The sequence below is a fragment of the Leptosomus discolor genome, chromosome 7 (genome assembly GCF_034619465.1).
Source record: "Leptosomus discolor isolate bLepDis1 chromosome 7, bLepDis1.hap2, whole genome shotgun sequence".
Classification (NCBI taxonomy): Eukaryota; Metazoa; Chordata; class Aves; order Leptosomiformes; family Leptosomidae; genus Leptosomus; species Leptosomus discolor.
In genome coordinates, this window is record NC_141397.1 from 23,045,572 (window position 1) to 23,068,398 (window position 22,827).

The 22,827-nt window shown below is 40.4% G+C and overlaps 1 protein-coding gene across 1 annotated transcript in view; it reads right to left on the reverse strand.

Moving 5' to 3' along the window:
- Positions 1–22,827, reverse strand: part of TRAK1 (trafficking kinesin protein 1) — a 108,734-nt gene that overhangs the window by 61,021 nt on the left and 24,886 nt on the right. Inside the window, exon 3 of the mRNA XM_086467753.1 lies at positions 9,637–9,831. Coding sequence (XP_086323879.1) covers positions 9,637–9,831 — 195 coding nt within the window. The remainder of the gene's footprint in view (positions 1–9,636; positions 9,832–22,827) is intronic.

Here is a 22,827-nt window from a genome sequence, read left to right on the forward strand (position 1 = left end):
GCTGGCATACTGTTATTTCTAAATTGGGATCTCACTGAAGTGAAGAATTACTGGTGTTTCACCTTCTAGAACACTGAACAGTGTTCTTCTGATAACTCCTGTGACTGCACATTTAGTAAGAGCCAACAACTCAGTAACTTCAGACAGAGATCTCTTCTAGTGCAGTATTTTGCTTAGCAAGAAGTCACTGTGGCTCACTTAACCTGTAAAGAGTGGACCCAGAGCAGTGAAAGCATTGTCTTGCCAGAACTGGTATTTAGGAAAATCAGTGCTTCAGATATGATTGACTCTCCTTCATCAAAATGGGATTACTATCCAGGGCTTCAAAACGGTACTAGTACTTCCTACAGATAGGACAGAGTTGGTCCCTTCTGAACACCATAAGGGCACACTGACCTCACCTGGTACAGACAAAAGTGTCTTCTGATGCTGAGAAGAGTCTAACTGTTCTCCCAGTGAAACAAAACGATTTAATGCAAGACAGGGGCAGACAGATGAAATTAAATTACTTGAGGATAAAAACCTATTTTCCACATGAAAGGATTTTTTTCTCCGTTCCCCCAAATTATTACTGGAGAGTACTATATTTGCATTTGTATAGAATCAAAATTGATGTGGTCTTCAACAACCTCTACCTGCTAAATCAGCTGCATGGTTTAATTAAGGTATCACTTGGCATACCTAAATACTGTAAATGAGACCATGATAGCAAAAGCCAGACGTTTAAGAGAATGGAGAAAGCAAAAACATTTGCAAAATGAAGTTAAGTGCAACATCATGCTTATTTGGATAGACAAAAACATTACAGTAACATGGTTATGACCTATTTTCCTAACAAGGAAGCAAAAAAACCCCTGACAGTCATGGCTGCAGCTTCCTGGGAGAGGAAGGGAATGCAAGTTGCATTACACTGAAGGAATATAGAATCAGGGAGCCCATAACTACACACAGCACTCTAGATGTCGCCTCTCCAGTGCAGAGTAGAGAGGAAGGGTCACCTCCCTCTATCTGCTGGCAACACTCCTCCTAACACAACCCAGGATACCATTAGCCACCTTTGCAGCAGAAGCACGTTGCTGGCTCGTGTTCAACTTGGTGTCCACCAGAACCCCCCAGGTCCTTTTCTGCAAGACTGCCTTCCAGACAGTTGGACCCCATTGTTCCACCCCAGATGCAGGACTCTGCACTTCCCTTTGTTGAATTGCACAAGGCCGCTCTTGACTCATCTCTCCAGCCTGTTGAGGTCCCTTTGAATGGGAGCACAATCCTCTGGTGTGTCAGCCACTCCTGCATCCTGTCTATGTCTCTCATCCCCCCTGATGCTGCACAGCCTGCTACATTCCTCTCAACATCTTCGCTTGGTGACAGCTCTTCAACAGCAGCACCTCCTGCATAAAAGAAGGCCATCTCTCCCTACCTCAGGGAGAGGCCCTAGGCACTCCTGGCAGCCTGAGACTTGCAGGGCTGCAACCACCTACCGAAGCTCTGTTTGGGTTAAAGTTTCTGCCCTGGCAGGGACAGGTGCTATAAAACTTGGGGAATGCACCCTGTGGCACATCACCATCCTATCTGAAGGTTTAGGCTGTTCTGAACTCAAATGAGGACCTCTTCTTTGCACGCTTCCACTTAAACTTTGTATCTGTTGGCCGTCTCTGGCAGCCGTGCTCCTGACCTTGCTGTTCCATAGGGCTCTCCCAAGCACCAGCTAAAAAAAAAGGTGCTTGACCATCCCTAATCCACAGCAGCTGCAACAAAGGCTCCAAGCACACTGGGATCAAGGGCAGCTGACAGCTGCCCAGAGCCACTAGAGCTTCCTCAGGCCCACATCCCTGTGGCTCCCCTTGCCTTGCCCTTACCTAGTAGCAGCAGGCACCCTCAAGTTTCTCAGAGGGTTCCCAGGAGTCCTCAGATGATCCTGGGCCCTGTCCCCATAAGCTACCATGGCAGAATCCAGACTCTTGGGCAAACTGCTGCATCTGTTCGCTGCCTCTGGTAGCTGTGCTGAGAGCGCTGTATTCTGTGCCTGGCTCTTATATAGACCTCTCCCTGGCCACCAGCTAGAAGTGCACTTGACTTTCCCTAATCTGGGGGCAGGGAGATGGAACATCATTTTGCTGTATCATACATTTGTGCACCACATTTTAGACCAGCTTAAAAAGCACTCCGCCTCTAGAGTTTAATGAGACTGGTGAGATGACATTTATTTGATTATGCTTTAGGGTCAGGTCAGTTTTGTTAATTTGGTAGGACTGCCTCAGTCTACAGTCTAAAACATATGAAGAACACAATGACAAAGATGTGCTTTGGAGTTTCGGAATGTAAAAGAACAGGTGCAGTCCTAACACACTACTCAGTTCCTCCCAAAAAGTATCTTCAAGTGTGAAGACTCCATTTCCCAACTGCCAACTAAATTTTAAGAACTAATTCTCTGCATTACTATCCCAGGTTATAGCTTAAGTCTCCCCCCAAAGTTTCTAATAAACTAAAATGCTTGGATTTTAAATATTCATCTTTCTACCAATATCTTCAAAAATTAATTAAAAAGGAAGGCTGAGTAACCTTGCATCCATGCTCTTGAGTGATGCTGCCCAGCACATTCTGTGACTGCCAGCATTTGTGGCTGGGAATTGGATTGAGGATCTCAAAAGCAAAAAGTCACAGGAAGGCAGAAAAATCTGCTCTTACAAGCCACAGCAGTATAGCTAGGGGTGACTGTTGACTTATCCTGTATGGCTCAACACAGAGGGAAACACATCGCATTTCCACCAGCAGGTTATAAACCAGCAGCAATTTCAGCATGTAGTCCAAAACCCACAGGGTCATTTTTCATAAGTCATACAGAAATCAAATACTCTTCTTGCTTACTTGCTCAGATCTCATACCTCAGAGGTTCATGCAGACCAGTTACAGTGACAACATTTAGTGTGCAAGCCTTATGAAGCTTAACAGAATACTATTAAAAGTCAAAAGTGAGATTCTAAAATTCCAAGCATAACAATTGGTGTCAAGTCATCTGAATTCCAGTCAAAATCAGTGAGTTGTATAAAAGGAATCCAATAGGAACGAAATCGCCAACTGCAGTCAGTATTTTGCCTAAAAGGTTTGATGTAGGTTGTGCAGGGCGATTTTAGACAAAGGATGCAAACATTCCCTTGGCACATAGTTTTCTCTCCCACTAAAGAGAAATTGACTCAATCTACATTAGGCAAGACCACGACTCCCATTGCTGTATCTTGTGATGTACATACTGCGTTCTCTTAAAAGGAGTTTAGGCAGTATACCACCTTACTGGAAACGGCAGAACATTACTAGCCTCAGCTTGATAAGGCTGCAGCATTTCAGACACATTTTTACTTAAAGTTTGCCTTCCACAGAGCGTAGGGAGGTACCCAAGATTCTAGTAATAATGATAGGACAGTCCCCGTTACTGCAGAATACCAAGACAGCAACAAAGTTTTTTCAGAAATCAATGCTTTGCAATTGTGAAGATTAAAATATCATCCCAGTATTGTAATAAAGAATGGCTAACTGGCTTTTAGAAAACTGGCTTTTAGAAAAGAACTGCTAACCAGCCTTAAGAGATAGGGAGAGAGGCCGACTTGTACTAACCCTTATGCATATATCCATTGCTGACTGACTAACACTTTAAAGATAAGAATGAAGCAGAATCCACCAAGTGAAGGACAGCAGGTGGAATCCTCCAATCAGACTGCGTGGCTCAAGGAACACAAAAGACTAAGCAGGAGAGATAGGGAGGGCAGCGAGCAAGAGCTGGTTCTGCAAATTGGAAAAGACCCAGGATGGTACAGGGCATGCGCCACAGGACAAGTTCAAAAGTTCAACCCTGAGGAAGACTCAGACCTTCATCCCCAACGACCACCAGGGACCCCCAACAGGGGTGTAACTTGGGCGGACTGAGGCGGGACTGTGGGAGGAACTTATGTTAATGAATTTCTGGAAATAATAAGAATAACCCAACCTTTTCTTAGAAATGTAATGAATAAACATGAAAGCTGTAAATATAAGGCAAGAATCCTAACGCTTGGGCGCGCATAAACATGAAAGCTGTAAATATAAGGCAAGAATCCTAACGCTTGGGTGCGCACGTATGGAAGGAACTATCCCCCGTGCTGCCCAGCACTGCAATAAAGAATACCTGCTTAATAACACTTAGTTGTTATTGAGTCTTCTTGGCTTCAGTATCACAAAGAATTTAAGGAATTTGAAGGTGGCATTGAGGAAGGGATTTTGGCTCATTTTATAGTTCTGTAGATTATCCTTGATTTATCTTGTATTACAACTTACACAACATCTACGTAAGGCTACAAGAACAGAACTAGTAAGCAAAAAACATAAGTCATTTGAATACTAAGAATAACTAGTTTGTAAATTTGGTTTACTGACAGAGAACAGAGAGGTGCCCAGCAGAGAACTTAGTTTTTCAGTAATTACTGAAATCACTATATGCACACAGACATCCACACCCCTCAAAAATCTAATCACTCTTTTATTTTAACATGTCTTCTCTTGACTCAGTTGTAACCACTACACATGGTTAGAAGACTAAGCAGAACAAGTTCAGTAGACTGGAGAACCAGAAAAGTGTCAGTATTAAATGCACATCACTGGCACACAGCACTGGGGCATCCAAAAAAAGAGGGTAGCATAAATACTTACCCTGTATAGACCTTTTTATGGCAAGTCTTGCTAGTCTGGAACTCAGTAACCTAACTAGTTTAATTTATGGTTTCTCATTATACACAAGCTGCAGAAGATATTTCATTTTACCGAAAACCTTTCCAGACCATAGTGGCTTCCCTGCTCTATCTTCGCAATGATGCTCTCTCTTCATCCATCCACACTTGTGCTTAACTTTTAGTACATGTTCAATGCTTGTTTTCATATTTTAAGAAGAAATAATAGAATACAAGAACAGATGGCATTTTGTGAATATCAATTTACTTTTGAGAACAGTTGTATTCCATGCATCCTTTACAGTAGGGTCTAATATGTCATTATTAGATGTACAAACCCAAGGAGACCTAAAGAAGCAATCAACAAAATTCAGGAACCGAAAGGGAGATGTGTACTAAGACAGTGGCCCTACTGACAGCATTTCCACTCTTTTCACTTTCCAATCCAGAAAAGATAACTTCTCACTCAGAAATGACTGACTGTTTTCCTAAATCCAAGTGTTCCCTTGTGATACACTTCCTACGGTAAAAAGGAAACCCAGCCCTCTCTGTCCCTTGAAACAGTACCTGTTCAGTCGCAGTACAAGTATGTGTGAGCATTAGTACCTACTAATTACTTTTTAACTGAATGAGAATGCATCTGTATGCTTTAAAAGCTTGATGATACACCACTCCAATCACTCATCAGCTCTTCAGAGAACTCGATTATTTCAGTGCTTCTACTTGAAAGGACAGCAATGCAGCTGCCAGTACCTTATATGCTGAATCACTCCTGGAAGTAACGGTTTCTCATGGATTCTCTCCTGGGAGCAAACGCAAAACAGATGAACTCAAACTAGAGAATACCATCACTACAAGTGATTTAGATTCTTTCACAGATAATGGTCTTTGGAGATACCTGAATCTATCCGAACAACCACAGAGCCTCTCTTACCAAATATACATGTGTTATACAGAAAATAAAAGTTACATACAAATAGGTATGCAGTATCACAAGTTCCCTATTAACGAGCCTGTTTTATAGAAAAGGAGAATCCTAGTTGGATAATGAGAACGAATTATAAAATGTGCAATGGATAAATGTTAACATGCAAGCACACATGTCTAATACATGTATCATAATTCATATACAAATGACTTTTAAACAGCAAATAAATTCTTGGAAGTACAGTTCTCAGAGAGAGATAGTCCATGGAGAATTAGAGCACTGTTTTCTGAGTGCAGCTTAAAATTTTGGGTTGGGGTTGTAAATCAATGAGAGCTCTTTATATAACTTTTTTGACAAGCAAGTTTTCTCCCTTCCGTGTTGCCATTCTAAAGCAGGAACAAATGAAGACAATAATACAGTTTAAAAGGTATTTATTTTCAGAATCAATTTACTTAATTAGGCTTAAGATGGCCACATTTTTTATTCAACTTCAGGTCACGTTACAAGACTTAACCAAAAATGCATTCGAGCAATTCTTTTCATTTTGAGTAGACATTTAAAATTTGGTCACTATGTTTTGAAGTTCTTTCAAAAGGATAACTACAAATCCAATTGTACATCGATACGCATATACTAGATATATTTATTGTATATGCATATATACACACACCTTTTTTTTTTTATATATATATATATAAAACACCCCACTTTCCTACTTCTGTGGGCCTCAAAATATTTTTATGTAATCCAGTACTGAGGTTCAAAGGTTCAGACACCTATCTTGTTCAAAATACAAAATGAGTTGGGACAGAGCTGGAGATACAGATCACAACCGAGACAGAGGTTAGTCACTGAGTATGGTAACTGGCCACAAATGTGTTCAAAACCTACAGCAGAAGGAAGGAGAAAAAAAAAAAAAAAAAGCTGCTCTCAATTATCACCCCCCAAAATAAATCTCCACTGCCCCTCCCTGGATGGGGAGGTGGGAATGCAATTCTAACCAGTGGAAAAACAGAAGTGTTCCCCTTCCCTAAACCCAGTTGTTCAGAGCAGGTACCCAAACATCATTAAAACAATGTTACAGTGCAAGACCGCCACTATTGGGTTACATTCAGCCTATTTGCAACCTAAGCAGTTACACTTCAACTGGTGGGGTAAGAGGTTCTAAAACGTTGCTCTTCCTGATAAGCTCTCTCCCTACACAACAGGAAGCCTTACAAAAGACATGATATTTACATAGATATTAACAATGCTCAATATTTACATATATTAAAACAGGCACAAATATCCCCCTTGCTGTCCAGTATTTCTCAGCCTTTGCACATTTCCTGAATAAAGCCACAACATAGACCTTCCTCCCTGACTTAACTATTCATGTTATATCCTGGTTTTGAAACTGATTGACCCTACACCACTAGGAACTATAAGCAATCAAAGGACTTAATTTCACACCTAAAAATATTCTGCACTAGCTCAAGTTTCAGTATCAATTTTATTTTAATTATCTTTGAGTATCTCTAAGAAGCCTGAAGACTGTATAGCAACAATCTGTACGTATAGTGCATTTTAATTCTGATAAAAGTATTTCTTTTGCAGTAAATCCTTTTGTATTGCAGAAAAATCAATACATTTTCCTTCAATTAAAGAAAACTGACAGATTATGACATTTCATTTTTGTTATTTATTAAATTTAACCACATCCATAAATTCTTCAACAAGGACACTGTTTTGAAAACAGTGTAAATTTGTAAGATTATACCAAAACTTTCCAACAGATAAGTTACAGTATTTGCTCACTCTCTTGTCAAGGTTTTTAAAACAAACTAAACAGGTACTGAAGGAGTGCCTTAATTGCAGCACTGAAAATGAATCATTGTGCAAGCAGCCACACCCTGGAAAACACTCTCCAAAGTGACAATGGTACAACTCAATTTTCTGCCAACTTAATTTTTTTATTTTGATAGTTAATTTTTCCATAAACTAACGTTTACAACCAATGCCATAATTTCCAAACATGCCATAGTTTTATGATCTTGCACTCTCATGTATAGATGCATTATATGACTTGTTCACAATAACTGAACATGGGTAAAGTCAGAGGTCAGTTTCCAGCGTATGAGCCTAAGGCTCCATCCAAATTTGCTTAGACTTCAACTATCATCTACACGCAAGTGTCTGCATATAAGCAGTATGGAATAAACTTTTCTTTATGGAAGTCCTCTTTGCTCAGTTCCTCTTCCTTAAGCAGTTATTTCCCAATGAAAGCAAAATACATAAGTTGTGGCAGGAATTACACTCAAAATTTTTTTCATTCAAGCCAGCTGATGGAATGAAATCTTCAATCACAGCAACGTGGTAAAGTTGCAGTCATTATGCTTGTAAGCTAAAAGCTGGATAAAATTGTTTATTGACAGTTCCAGGCAGCTACTGCTATCCGATTCCTGTTACACATAGCTTCATTTTGTATCCATCCCCAACACTCACATACCATTGCAAGTGACACGCCCCACCAGCATCTCAGTTGGGAGAGTTAGGATGCTTCCACGTCGAATTTTTACTTCCTTGCCCCACTAGCAAAACATCTTTTGCATGGTTATTGCAACAAATCTCCCCACATAGGCAATCTTATTCATGAGATAGGACTAATCCTGTTATTAAAGACTTTGGAAACCTGACATTTCAAAACTTTTCTTTAAGCCAACTTCCGCCATCCTTGTATCAGTGCTAATGGGCTGATACAAAACAGAGTTGTAATACAACTGATTCCATAGAACAGCTTCAGCTTGCCTCCCTTCCCGCTGTTTCTGTGTGACTTGGGGGAGGTGGAGAGCATATATAAGCTACCTACTAAAACACTTAATGCCTTCTATTGAAGCATCAAAGTCAGAAACTCAGTCGTTCTTATTCATTCTACTTCATTCTTCATACGCTTTTCTTTACCAGCCTTGCTCCTTACAAAGTGAATTGTCCAGGTGCTTCAAAATGCAATAAGCCATCTTTGCAAAGGTTTGTGTTAAGTCCTGTAAATCATCCCTTTTGAGCTCTACAGTGCCTCAGTAACTGTACCTAAATCTATCTACTACTATAATCTAAATCCACCACTACATAATACTAAATCCACCACTACATAAAGTCTACGGCTTTAGCATATAACCTACTGGCTTGATACTCTACAGACAATTTTAATGTGCACCACATTCAGAAGAGCAACCAAATTGCATCTTCATGTGAAACAACGGGGGGGGGGGGGGGAAGGAAGACTCATTTAACTATAAACTACTTGATAAATCAGCAACTAAAGATGAAGATGAAGGACAAAAGTCTTCTAATTGCACAGCCATGTCAATACCCACAGCGGAAGAACCCAGAGAGACATGAAACCATTCACCATGATGAAAAGCACCTACAGGCTCAAACAAAAGAATTAAAACCCAATATAGTCACAAGTCTACATGCTTCCCCTCCAGGCACAAAAGGTACCTTTTTGTCCAATAGTATGGATATGAACAAAAAAACCAATAAAGGGACAAACGATCTCAACCAAATGCTCAGAGTTTGGTTCTTCTCAAGTCTTTCCTACAAGCTTAAGCTTCAGAAAAATGGTTTGACGTCATGGTGCGATGCTGACACACAGTGCCATCAGATAATAGTGCAATGTGTCAGAGAACACATTCAAAAAAAGCAAATATGGAAACAGGTCTAAGCTTTCTATGTTGTACAGAAATTTCAGTCTCTTGCCAGAGAGATCACAAGCAAAAACAAGCATTTCAGTGTCACCAATATCTGATAACGTGGAGAGGTGCACACACAACTTACAAATGCAACTGCTTGTTCTTGATTAAATGTTTCCTTTCTTTTCTATCTACCACAAACTTGAAGACCACAGCAATAAATCATGAACAGTTCTTTCACTTTGCATGCTTGTAACAGAATTGCACAGATACTTCAGAGAAGGTAACAAAAATAGTACTTTTTTATTTGTTCCTCAGTACAATTTCTGAATTTTTGACTTACGGAAGTATTTCAAGGTCTCTTCTATTTGCTCAGTTGTTAAGTCAATATTCGCATCAGGGGAAATGAGAGGTGTATGAAGCCAGTCGTCGTGGTCATAACCATAGATTGTATCTGCTCTTAGCTTATAATGAGGCAGCTGCTCTTCCAGTAAACTGATGATTTCAACTTCAGGAAGATTGGTACTATTGCACACATCTGGTAAGAGAAAGAGGACAACCTCTGTTAGTTACTTTAAATAGAGTACTATACATACAAGCTAGCAAAGACAGCAGTTTGGTTTGATGTCAGCAAGATTTTTCTGCCTGTAAAGAACAATTAGATACTAATTGTAATAAGTAACATGTTGTGCTTTGTTCATTAAACCTGTATGGGAGGGTATAGATGAAAGATTTATGTGCTCACAAGAAGGCTTGATAGCTCAACTGAAGGACATTCGGCAAAGTAAACAAGACCCGTGGCTGAAGGGGTTGAATAATCACATTCTTGCATAAGTTCACCCACAGGGCAACGAGGAAGACCCTCAGCCTTCATCCTTACGACCACCAGGAGGTAGAAAAAGACCCCCTAGCAACAGAAGGAGTATGCGCAGAGTATCGCCCTGATTGCGGCATCACCCTGATTGTGACGTCGCGAATACAGAAAATGAGACTGTATATAATGTGCTTACACGAGGCGGGAAGTTGCGAGCCGTTGGCGGAGTGCAGACTCCCCGGCCGCCCAGCGCTGCCTTTGCTCTTGTTCGCTTGCTAATATAATAAAATTCGCATTGGACTTTGACACTTTAAATTGTCTGTGTCTCTACCTATCACACTAATCGATGTAGAAAATATGACTAGCATGAATTATCCCAGAAGGGCATACTTACTAGCAGAAAATATACGGGCATGCTCTTACGGACAAAAAGCCCAGCCTCTAGAAGCAGGGACTCATCTATTGAAGAATAAGGTGGGGTGGCGTGGAAATAGAGAGCAAGTGAGCATTGATCAAGACAGCATAGTTACAACCTAGGTATGGAAAAAGGATTAGTGCATATAGGAATTTATGGTTTTGATGTTTTACTTAACAGATTAGTTTTAGCTTGCAAGCTTTACATACCTCCTTAACTTAGTCTTTGACCACAGTTTAGGACCACTGTATTTTTTGCCTTTGCTGCTGACAGATTTTTCTCAAGAAAAAGAAATCCAGGGTTTCAATAGCAAACACTTTCACAGTTCACACCCGATACACACTGGTAAAGTTGGCTGCAAGAACTTCTAGGGCACCTTTCGACACTATCTCAACCTGCATCCTGTGAAGTCAGTCCCTCGTGTTCACAAGTATACCAATTTTGCACACAATTTGAAAAATGGATACTGATAGCCATCAATAACTGCAAAAATGTTGCAGTTTAAATTGAAGATTTAAATTTAGGACAAGAGGCAACCAAGAAGTTTTAACACAGAAAATTACAATTCAACATACAAACTTTTTTACCATGAGGATGGTCAAACACGGGAACAGTGGAGCAGAGAGGCTAGGATATCTGCCATCTTTGTAAAGACTGGCAACTCAACTAAACAAGGCCACGAGCACTCACTTTAAAAGATCTGCTTTGAGTAGAAGTCAGAACAGGTGACCTCCAGAGGTACCCTCCAACCATTCTATAATGAAGAAATTTGTGTGTGTCAATACCCAAAACAGGCACAATAATTTAAAATATGTGTGTTTTAATTACCACATAAAATTAACTACAATGTCTTGCTAAATAACTATTAAGAAACAGAGCAAACTGTGGCATGTTTTCCGTAAATACTTCATGCATCAACCTGCTCATTTCCCATTTCCATGTTTGGACAAAAAGACAAGAACACCACCACCCCCCCCATACACAAAATAAGAAAGAGCCACCGAAGCTTATTTTGGAAGAGCAAGCGCTAAGGAAGGCTGCTCACATGCTGTGCAATGCAGCTCTATCTTTAACTGGTACCGTAACTCTTGCAACTGTTGCTAAGCCTCACTCCACAGCAAAGGGCAAAGACTGTCAAGGCCCTGAGTGCACCCACAGGCCTTTACCACCCTGAAAAGGCTCACCAGGGAGTGGTGCTAGTGGCCCAGGAGCCCCATTTACACCCAAGCCCCTTGTCCTTCCCTGCACAGTGCTGTAGGGTGGGTCTGTGCCCAGCTCTGTCCCCTGCTGACACTGACTCATTGCCTGGGCTTCCTCCATTTGACTACAGACCCACTCAGTACCTGGCATTTGTCTGATGATCACTGGAGAGTCAATTTCAACCATTACTACCAGCACCTTTGCCCTGCTCAGGAACAAAGGGACTGGGCTCTGTCAACTAGGATCCTGCCCTTCCCACCCTGTGGTCACACTCAGCTGCTGGCAGGGCTGTAAGACAGCCCTGCTCTTGCTGCTCCCTGACAAAGACGCCTATTTTTGCAAGAGAGAAACTTCTTATTACAGGACTGATGCAGACCTGCAACTCCACTGCAAGTTGGTAGAATTCACCTGTGTCAGGGGAGGGGAGGGAGGGGGGAATGGGGAAGTAACACATACTTTTCTACAGAACATCAAGTATTTTATTTTTTTAAATCTTTCTAATCCAGAAATTCCATGTCCTAAGCATCACCCCAAGCACTAAAGATGGCAAGGACGCTACTGTTCTATCAGACAACAAGGCAGAATATACAAAGATGAACTCATATTGTTAATCTCCTGCCCATATCCGTCACAAGACCCTGTTGATTAAAACTAAAATCCACTTGGGAAAGTTGCATTATACCTTATGGTTCAAGGTGTCTGCTATTGCCTGTCAGGAGGTATTCTACTCTGCTTTTACCCAGGCTGTTCTGCCTACTGTTGTACATACATAAGTGTTCTCCAAACCTCACTGCAGAAGCAGATGTGCAAAAAGGATTAGCTACCCACCTGTGCAGCAATGCTATTTTTACAGAGCTCTGTGCAACATGAGAGTCTGCCTGTACACATAATTTTAAGTGGTTCTTGCAGCCCTCTCAGAAGACTACTAACTTACACAGAGAAACAAGACCTCTTTGCCCTGTTTTGAAAGCTGAGAGCTAACCTGTAACTACAAACCTTTCTTCTTCCCTGGCTACCTTTTTAATTGCTGACAACATTTATCGTAGTGCCTGCAACCATGTGAGTTCAGGAAGGCTTGCTGATCTTCTAAAACACACCTGTTGATGTCAACTAAACATTCACAGACATTTGTGTGTAGGTGCATACACAAAGTTTTTTTTTTTTAATGTATCTATCTTTGGAGTACTTAATTGGTCTCACTGTTGAGAATATGTGGTTGTATTTTTTGGTTGCGGTTGTTTTGGGTGTGGGGTTTTTTGGCTGAAATATTAGTTCTCCTCTTGTGAAAAACTTAAGAGTCTACATAGCCTGAGGTGGTAGTCTTGGAAAAAGGAAATAAAAATGTTTGAAAAATTCAAACCTTTAGCGTCTTTCCACTTTTAATTAGTATTTCAAAAGAAACGGTCTGACTTCATAGATGAAAATAGAAAGTTTCAGGCAAATAATTTTGTGCAGAGAAGTAAACTGTTTGCTTACATATCGTAAAAAGTAGCAAGAAATGGAACGCAAAAGAAGTTACCAGTAAGATTTGAGGAGAAAAAAAAAAACAATGCATGTGCACACACACAAGAGAAACTCATAGTTTTATTATGGAAAAGAAATCCACTGGAACATGAAGGACAGACAGTAATGAAATAAGAATTATCGTGGAATATCAAGTCAATCAAGACATTTTTCTATTCTACCATATAATAAATGCTGAGTGTTTCCGAGGAATTCAACAGGCCCTTCAACTGGAAAAGATATCAATGAGTAACTAGAAAGGCAACTTTATAATGGTGCTATTGTCATTAACTTCTGTTGCTATTTTAAAATCTCTATACCAGCAGGAAATAGGAGCAGGCTCTGATGTAATTGCCTATTTAGAAAAACAGGACACCAGAATTACACTTGTGTATGACTAAACATTAGTTCACCATTTAAATCACAGCAATACTCTCAGTACCACAATTACAGTCTTCCTTTTCACTTTTCCTCCTCTCCCTTATTTGAGATGCAGGCACTTGTTATGAGAAGGTCCACAGACTAACACCATCCCCCATGCTGAATGGGGGGTTTTTACAGAATACACTGATTGTGCTTCCAAATTGCCATTTTAATCATACATATCAATAAAAACTAAGATAAATAACTAAGTTAAGTAACTTCTCTACTAAGAACACCTAAGACATCGTTTGTGTTTCATTTTAACTTATGGTAACCGACATAACTGACGTTCAGACACAAAAATGTTGCAACTCCTCTTGTCTTAGGTGGTACCTTCACTTTGAGTTAAACATAACATCGTAAGCTTAAAACACTTAATTGATCATTAATTTAAAAAATGATGCAACAAAATACAGCTGAATGGTATCCTTGTAAGTTGCTCTGTTACAGATTTTGGGTTTTGTAGTCTAATTTTAAACTTGCAGTTTTCTGGATATCCCTGGCAAACAAACTTCTACAGGCAATTTACAATCAATTAATTATGAACTCGTGATTCTTACTACAGTGTGGGACATTCCAGGTTCTACTTTTGAAAGAAAAGAGTTAAGAAGAAAGATTGGTCTCTTAACAAAGAAAATTTGTTAATACTTCTCCATGCTATTTTTGCAAGTAACATGTTCCACTGCTTTGCTATGTTCTTAGCTTAAACGCAGCACATACACAAACACCCCACCTCATCTATTCTGGTGCAAAAACATATTTCCTCAGGAAATAAAGACTTAGCTCAGTCTGCTTTGCAGGAGTTTTTGACATTATTTGTCCTTGTCCTCTCTCTGTTTTCTAAATGAAGTTTAAACCAAATTCTTTCAAGGACGCTTGTGCTGATTATTTTGTTGCTTCAGTTTCTAATCTTCTCTTTCAATAAAGAAGATGCAAAACTGGGCAGAACATTCCAGTTGAGCTCTCTTCTGCATTTTTTTCTCCCTACTTCAGTATCTCTTCGGTAGTTACTAATGGATTACTTATTAGCTTGTTTCCTATCTTCACATACATTAGCATACATGACTGGTGTACTACTTCTCTAGACATCTGAAGTCTCTCTACCACCTCCTTCCCAACTTAAGACAGCCACTGAAGTTTCACTGGTTGTTTCAGCTTGCTTGCATTTCTTCAGATTAATTTTTATTAGGCTTGCTGATCTGGTTACCTTGGAGTATTTCATCAGTTCCCTTTCCTATAATGAACACCCCCATCCATACAAAATGTACTAAGCATAGTAAATTAACTTTTCGTTGTGGAGATTGAAGTAAGGGTGGCTTTTTCTTTCTCTCTCTTTTGTTTTTTCTTTTTTCTTCTCCATTTTTCAGGCAGGGAGGAACAGGCATAATTTTTAGGACAGCCATGTGAGGATAAGAGTACACTTGGTTATTCTTGGATGTACACTTACACTCCTCTTCTGCTGACAAGCAAGCAAGGAGTTGATCAAAACAGAAAAGGGAACGAGAGATCTAAAACAAGAGGAGCTGGCTGCACTGAAGGGGCATGGCACCTCAAGGACTGCCACTCCTTCTCTGGGCCCATAACATCACACAGATCATAAGGCATTTTGTAGGGTGCTGTCACCCACTGCCATGTTCATCCTGCACTCATGCAGACATACAATACATTAGGTCACTTCCCATACTGTGCTAAACACATATTTAGCTGTCAGTGTCATTTGTGCCAGCACCTCATGACCAAGCAATTCAGCCTCAGTTGAACTAACTTCAACTCAAGGTAAGTTCAACATGAACCACAGACAGACATATTTGAAGATCTCATTCCAAACAATGCTGTCACCTAGAGCAGCTCATCTGTCAAACTCCATTCCCTACCAGCTTTTGTTTTACAGCTATGACCAGATAGCTGTATCTTACTGTAGAAATGAAACCTAGCTTAACTGATAAAGAAGGAACATCTATTCAATTGCAGCATCACTTAACATAAAAAGTAGTGATAGATTCAGAGAAAAAAAATCTAAAACAAAGAGAAGGGACAAGGGCAGGGGGTTGGGGGTGGTAGTGACAAACAAACAAACCAACCAACCAACCAAAAAAAACCCCAAAGACATACACAAAACACATACACAGAGAAAACAAATCTCCAAGCCTGGTATCTTCAGGAGTTTTTAGAAACACAATACAACACAGTTTCAGTCATTGCATGGGACATTAAATATTTTGTTTCGGTCTGTCCGAATTCTGGTCCAAACCATCCTGGTTTTACTGGTTTGTTCTCAAGCAGAGACTCCTCTTCAAAGGTTAAAAGGACTTCCAGGTCCCTACAGAACCTGCTGGCAGCAGATACTGCCACCTGGTGTAAGAAGTGCCTATCACCCAAATCCCTAAGCCACACGTGACATGTTGCCAGCCAGTTTCTCTTTTACAGCCCATCACTATAAATGGAGCAAAACAATTTCTCATAAACCCAACCCTGCCATGAACCATGCTAGGGTTAGGGTTGTGCTCCAGAAGGGACAGGCCAGAACACACAAGACAAGAAAAACCACAAGAAAACCAGCCAGAGACCCTACCATTCCCAGAGCATGGTGCTCCACAGTTGGAGTCTTGATTGAGGACAACACCTTGCAAACAGCTCAAAGCAGCTGTGCTACCCTGAAGTGCCTCCTCCAAGAAAAAGGAAACAACCGCTGTGCAGAAGTGGTGTCCAGCAGAACAACTACACTCTATATGTGACCCTGGGGACTACTGGCCTGCTTGGTAACTTTTGAAATATAAGCTTTGGTCATCAGGTTTCACCCACTCACCCTGACCACCTTCCAGGAGACTCCACCCAGCAGCTGGTGCTCAGCCCACAGCCAAAAAGGAACAGTCTAAATACCCTCTCCTTCTTAAACAAAACCAAACCAAACAAAAAACAAAACAAAAAAAAACCAACCCCCAAACAAACCAAAACAAAAAGGCCTCAGAAGTCACTCTCACACAAATTCTTTCATTTCCCCCATTAAAACATCATAACTTGTCACAACCTTTTGAGACAGTTGAGGAAAGGGAAGTAGATAAGAGCACAGTAACAGATGAGAGAAACAAGGAAACTCTCTGGAGAAAGCAGGAAGAATGAAGTCTACTACTACACTTCATGGAATCACCTATTCCTCTCCCTGGTTTTCAGCCCTGTCCCATTTCCCCCTCACATATTAGACTCCCTCCTGACACTTAGCTCTCTAAAGTTTAACACACTGAAACTTTAAAAAAAAAAAAAATCTTTGAAAATGGATGGTCAAGAAATAAAAAAATATTTCTGTTAAAAATGCACACAATACCTGAAAAGTGTCAATTCCAGTACTATCTCCCTATTAGTTAAACAAAAGTAACTGTTCTTTCAACTGCGGAATAGGACTACCACATGGAGGCTAAAGTCCAGCTACATCTAACACAAGAAATTAAAGTTCACCAAGTTGAGGCTATTTCATGCTAAACATTTGTGAATCTTGACTGCTGATCTTGCTTCACATGATGCACAGAGAACACAAACTGAAAGCCTGCATCCCTTCTCAGAAACCAAGGATCAGTAAGCACTTGGCAAATTTTTAATCCCTGTATGTAAAAGGACATAAAATTCTGTAGCACATGTCACTGACACATAAGAGCACACTACATTTTCTAGGAAGTGCCTTGTTCTAAAATTCACAGTGTATTCAGTATCGTCCCCATTTTTAAAATGGTGAAGAAAGATGCAACTCCATAATGTAAAAAAATAATCCCATTCCACTGGGCTGAGAAAATTCTGGAAACTCCTTCTAAGAAAAATCACCTAATCCAGCTTGACAACAAGCCCAGAGCCCATGACTACATTAGGAGTCTCCTTTCCCAGCAGGCTGCAATCATATTCCAGGGATAGAAGCAAGAAAGATGGTCTTTCTCCAAATGCTTTTCCAGCAGATGTTTCCTGGCTGCTTGAAGAGGCTCAAAAGCCTTGTTTTCCCAGTGCTTTCTGTCCATCTAGACAATCACAGAATGGAGTGAACTAGTCATTGTGAACAGATCTACATAAAAATGAAAAGCAAAAGGGTGGATAAGAAATTTCAGCCCTGCATTCAGGCTGCTAGCTAGTCTACTCAAGAGGGAAACAGCCTGTAGTCATCCGTTATTTGAGCTCTGTAGGCCCACACAGACATAGGCATTAAGCACTAACTGGGGTCCAGAATTACAAGTATTTACTGAACATTATTTAACAATTACTCTGCACATATACCTGTAAAAGGCAAACCCCCAGAACTCACCATATCCTGTTCTAGGAGGCCCAGAATGTGGCTAATTATACCGAAGTCTTACAAATCCTACTGTTGAACTCTGGACTGCACACATACAATATGTCTGTTCTAACATAAAGTGTGTGATTAGCTTCTAGGAAAAGAAAATTACTTGTAATAAAAAGAAAATTCACCATCCTCCCAACTCACTGACTTGCCCAAAAGGAAAGATAGCCTTAGCAGCCTACACATCAGAAGTCTCATTACTGGCTGCAAAGCCAAACTGCTGGAAGAAAAGCTCTTCAACATGAAAGCTGTCTCATATCTTTAAAACTCAGACTCCTCAAACAGCCATGGCAGCTTCTGTAACTTGCCTGGCATGACACAATTTTGGAATTGCAAGTTCTGCCACACCTTTAACCCAAGCTGGTTAAGCAATGGTTCTTCTGCCTCTAAACACAGAAAATACTGCACAAAATCCAGTCTTCCATGGGAGAACAAAATACCCCATGCCAACCTCAGGTATTCCCATTCTGAGCTGCCACAGTAAGGTTCAGCTGACCTGCAACTCAGTACTGCCCACATAAATCTCAACTGGACTTCCCACCTGGTGTAGGTGGGGCACCACAGGAAAGGTAGGCAGTATTTACAGTAGCCAAGTAGGCACACTGAGTCACAGAAAAGGAATTCTAGATGAGAAGTCCAGCCCACGGAGAAGAATGAAGCCCCCAAACAGGGATTCTCATCATATTCTCTATATAATACCATGTGTTCCTTCAGTTGTCTGCCATTTGATATTTTAATTCATACAGACATACACTTATAAGAGCAAGGATAAGAGCAGGAAGGAAAGAGACTTCAAGAGTTTGCTTTTCTTTCCCACCCCCACTCCCATTCCCTTTCCCCAAAAACAAATCCAGCTTCATCAATGGAAGAAGTCCCTTCTCCCCAAAAGTTTTAAAGGATTTGTGCAAGGGTGGGGAAGAGGCACAGAACAGTCACAACTATTCCTTCGCTACAAAGGAGAACTGCTATGAAGGATTAATCATTCAATATTATCCAAAAGAATACTGTTGCGCAGGAAAAATCATTACATTGACCAGGCGGCCAGCTGAAATGGAAGAAAAAAAAATGCTGTTCCTTCAGCTCTGCCACATCCAGGCACTGGCCAAGCCTGTGTGTGGGATAGACAAGCCATGGAACTGGTTTCCCATATAGGTCACTGGTCTCAGCCTACATCTCCATTTTTAGGTACATAAAGCACTAATATTTCCAGCATGTTACCTTCCTTGGTAGGAAATTCTACTTAAATTTGGTAATTGAAAGCATATTGAAGAAGTAAGCTGGGAGAAAACTTGGCTCAGCCTAACATACCAAATAAAGATTGGGATAAATCTGGGAATGTCAAAGCTAGCAAAGATAAAATCACTGGAAAGTGCAGTTCCAATGTGAGAAATGTCATTGTTTATTAGGTTAAAGCCTCCCTGCTTTGGTTTCATCCTACACACACATTCCTGCTGCGTACAAAAGGTGAGACAGATCTTGGTAATGAGAGGCTATTTACTAGGTCCCTACATTATGCATAAATTTAAATGACCTTTACTTCAATATGGAAATGTTTCTCCTGGTAGATAAATACAGTCATACTCATACTTTTATTTTTACATTAAACAGAAAAATAAAGGGAAACTCCACCACCACCGCTATTCTTTTACAGCAAGAACAAAAGCTATTCATGTATCAAACGCATGCTGGCAATGCACTGTTCAGCAGCGGTAAGAATAAACACATTCATTAACCATTAGGATCTTCCAGCTGCCAAGACAGACTGAGAATGTCTCAAAAGCCCATTGATAAATCACCAAGTATGGAAAACCCTGAAAAGCAATTGTCCTGCTTTTGCTTGTTGTTCAGTCCAGCTACAAAATGTGCCAGCCCCTAAACAACGGCTGTCAACGAAACCTTAGAATCACAAGAAAAACAGAATAATTAATCCTTAAGTAGCTTGCTCTTTATAGATATTGACTTTAAATGGAAAATTTGTTGTTTCATGACTGACACATACACATACATTGAGGGAGAAAGGTAAAGCTGCCCTTGGCATGTTATGGAAGTAAACTATGGAACATAAGTATTTTCACATTTTTAAATACACCAATAAATCAAACGTAGCTTTTTAGTTTTCCAGTACTATTCAAATGCACTGCAACAGTAAAACAAAAAGCACAAAACAAAAAACACACCTCCAAAAAATCCAGCACTTGCCTTCAGGTGTACTTTCTCCAAAGAACAAACTGAGAATACTAATGAACACTTACTGCTCTCACACACCCCTACCCCAAATAAAGTACACATTTAGGAATGACAAGTGCTTCCCAAAACAAGGGAAATCTAGAAACAAATTTTTAAAATGTCACACTGGACTTCAGTAATTCCCACAGTGGCTTTCACAGTGACTCTAGAATTGACAGTTTACACTAAAACACACGTATCATACTAGGAAGAGGAGTCTAAGTAAGTGGGCTGGATAAGGAGCACAGCAGTAGCAGCAGAATTCTGCTCAGGCAAAAAAACCAAACCAACCAACCCACCCACCCCACCAAAACACGAAAAGACAACCCTTGAAAGAAAAAAGTACGCCTGGGATACAGACTAAGAGGTAGCACAACAACCTGTCACATCTCACTGGCAAAGGGTAAGAGCTGGAAAACAACTGATTGAGGTGGGTGAGTAGAGAACCTGTGTGAACTTGACTGAGAATCCACCAAAAGCCAGCCAGAAAATTCAAACAAGGCGCAAAGATCATTTTGTTAGAGTATGCTAGACAGAACTGAAGTCAGACTCACTAAATAGCTCCAGTCATGCTGAGGGAGCTATCTCATGTTAAGAGGACAAGCATTTCTGGCATGCTCTAGAGAAAGAAAGAGTGCTCAGAATTTAGCAATAGCTGCTCATAGCAAGTGTCAGGGAAGAAGAGGTCAAAAGTAGATCATGCTTACAGGATGAGACTGGTGACAGCAACAGAAAAGTAAATGGACTGAGGTTAAAAGCCCTCATTCTCAAAGTTTTATTTAAAGGAGAGACTAAAAGCTGGGAGAGGAGCAGGCCGGGGTGTGAAAATGATGGAGGTTTTGCAAAATCACGAGGATGAAATCGTAAGGGTAACGAAGAACTGATATTACCCAAATCCTGCATAAATAGGGCAAATACTGACAGAAACCAGTGGGAGATTGGTGTAAGTACCACTGCACACAGCCAGTAAAAAACATGATCTAGTAAAAAACATGATCTACCATGGTTCAGCAGATTCAGAAAGGTTTTAGACAAAGTCATGGAGAGGGTCCAACACTAAACAGACACTAGAAGAACTCTGCAGGGACATACTCTCTATATCCCTAGTACAACAGTTTCTGCATGATGGGTGTCCTTATGCTGAGAGTAGACTGCTGAGAGTGGCTGAGCACATGCTGTCCATATCCAGCATCTGCTGTTACTGGAGTCAGAAACACAGTCCTGAGCCAGCTGGTCAAACCCAGTACAGCACTTCTCATTTTCTTTGAGTTTCAGCTCCACCAAGCAGTATCTTACACCTCTTCTCTCATATTCACAAAACAGAACAACACGGAAGAAGTACCCCAAAACAGGAACTAAAAAAAGACGACCATACTACAGCAAGTCTTGAGGCAGTCATGCTTTGTCAGACGGAACAGAAATTCAGCCTTTCAAGCAAAAATATGCACAAGGGGGGACAGTGACACATACACACCACTGAGGGATGAACAGGAATGGAAATTCTGTAGGCCCCAGACATGCCTTTTAAAATGAAGAGACTCGGAAAAAAACAGTCAGAATTACACTGTTATCTGTAGGACCAGTCAGTCAATGAAGCTGGCTGACATTGCCATGAAGAGCAATAACATTTGGTGGATGCAAACAGAAGCTCTGTTTCATATGAGAACATAATTAAGCCTGAATAAGAATAGAGACAGGATGAAAATCCAGAGAAAACTTTCTGCACTCACATGTCGTTGTTGCTGGGAGATTGTGTGAGGCTTGAGAACAAGAGAAATTCGGTTTCTCTGGATGTTATGACTACCCACCATTGCAGTCAGTGCAGTAAGGCAGAAGTTACACTACCTGCAAGGTCAAACAATACCACCCCTTCTCAGAGATACCTCCCAGTTGAGAAAATAAGCTATTTCATGGTTTGACCCATCCAGTGACATAACCTTATTTACAAAAAATAATAATAAGAAAAAGAAAAAAATTGACTTGTGTTAATTACAAAGTAAGACACAGAACAGGTTATCACCACAAATAATTTCCCAAGGATCCTCATGAAATTGCCCAGAACATGACAGCCAGAGAACACACTCCTACATGCATTCAGAAAGAGTAATTAGTACAATGAACAAAGGAATCATGCAAACTACTGAGGGGCTAGGCAATTTAAATCACAGCCCATTCACTCTCCTGTTTCTCAGAGAAGGATGAAGGAAACCTACACAGCATATTAAGTAGATAGCTCCTGAATTACAAAGTATATCATGCCAAATTCATTGCAAACAGCAAATCTTCAGACATGAGAAAGCAAATTGAAAGTGAACTTATTGAAGATAGCTAATAATGGTATTATGCATGTTTTAAAAGAAAGAAAAAATAAAAACCCCACAAAAACAGCCACACATTTGTCACAAGAGTCAACCTATACTCCAGTTGTATTTCAGACTTCCATCCCCACTGTACTTTCAGTTTCCAGAAGGACAGGATTTGTCTGACAGCAGCTGATGGACAAGGAAGAAAGGCAATCGACTAAGAGGCTTTTATAATTCACAAAATTGGGACTATTGAGCAACTCGGTGACACTCTGCTTTATCATGCCAAGATGACAGCCCTTCCTGCTTTACAAAAAACGTGACAGGGGGTG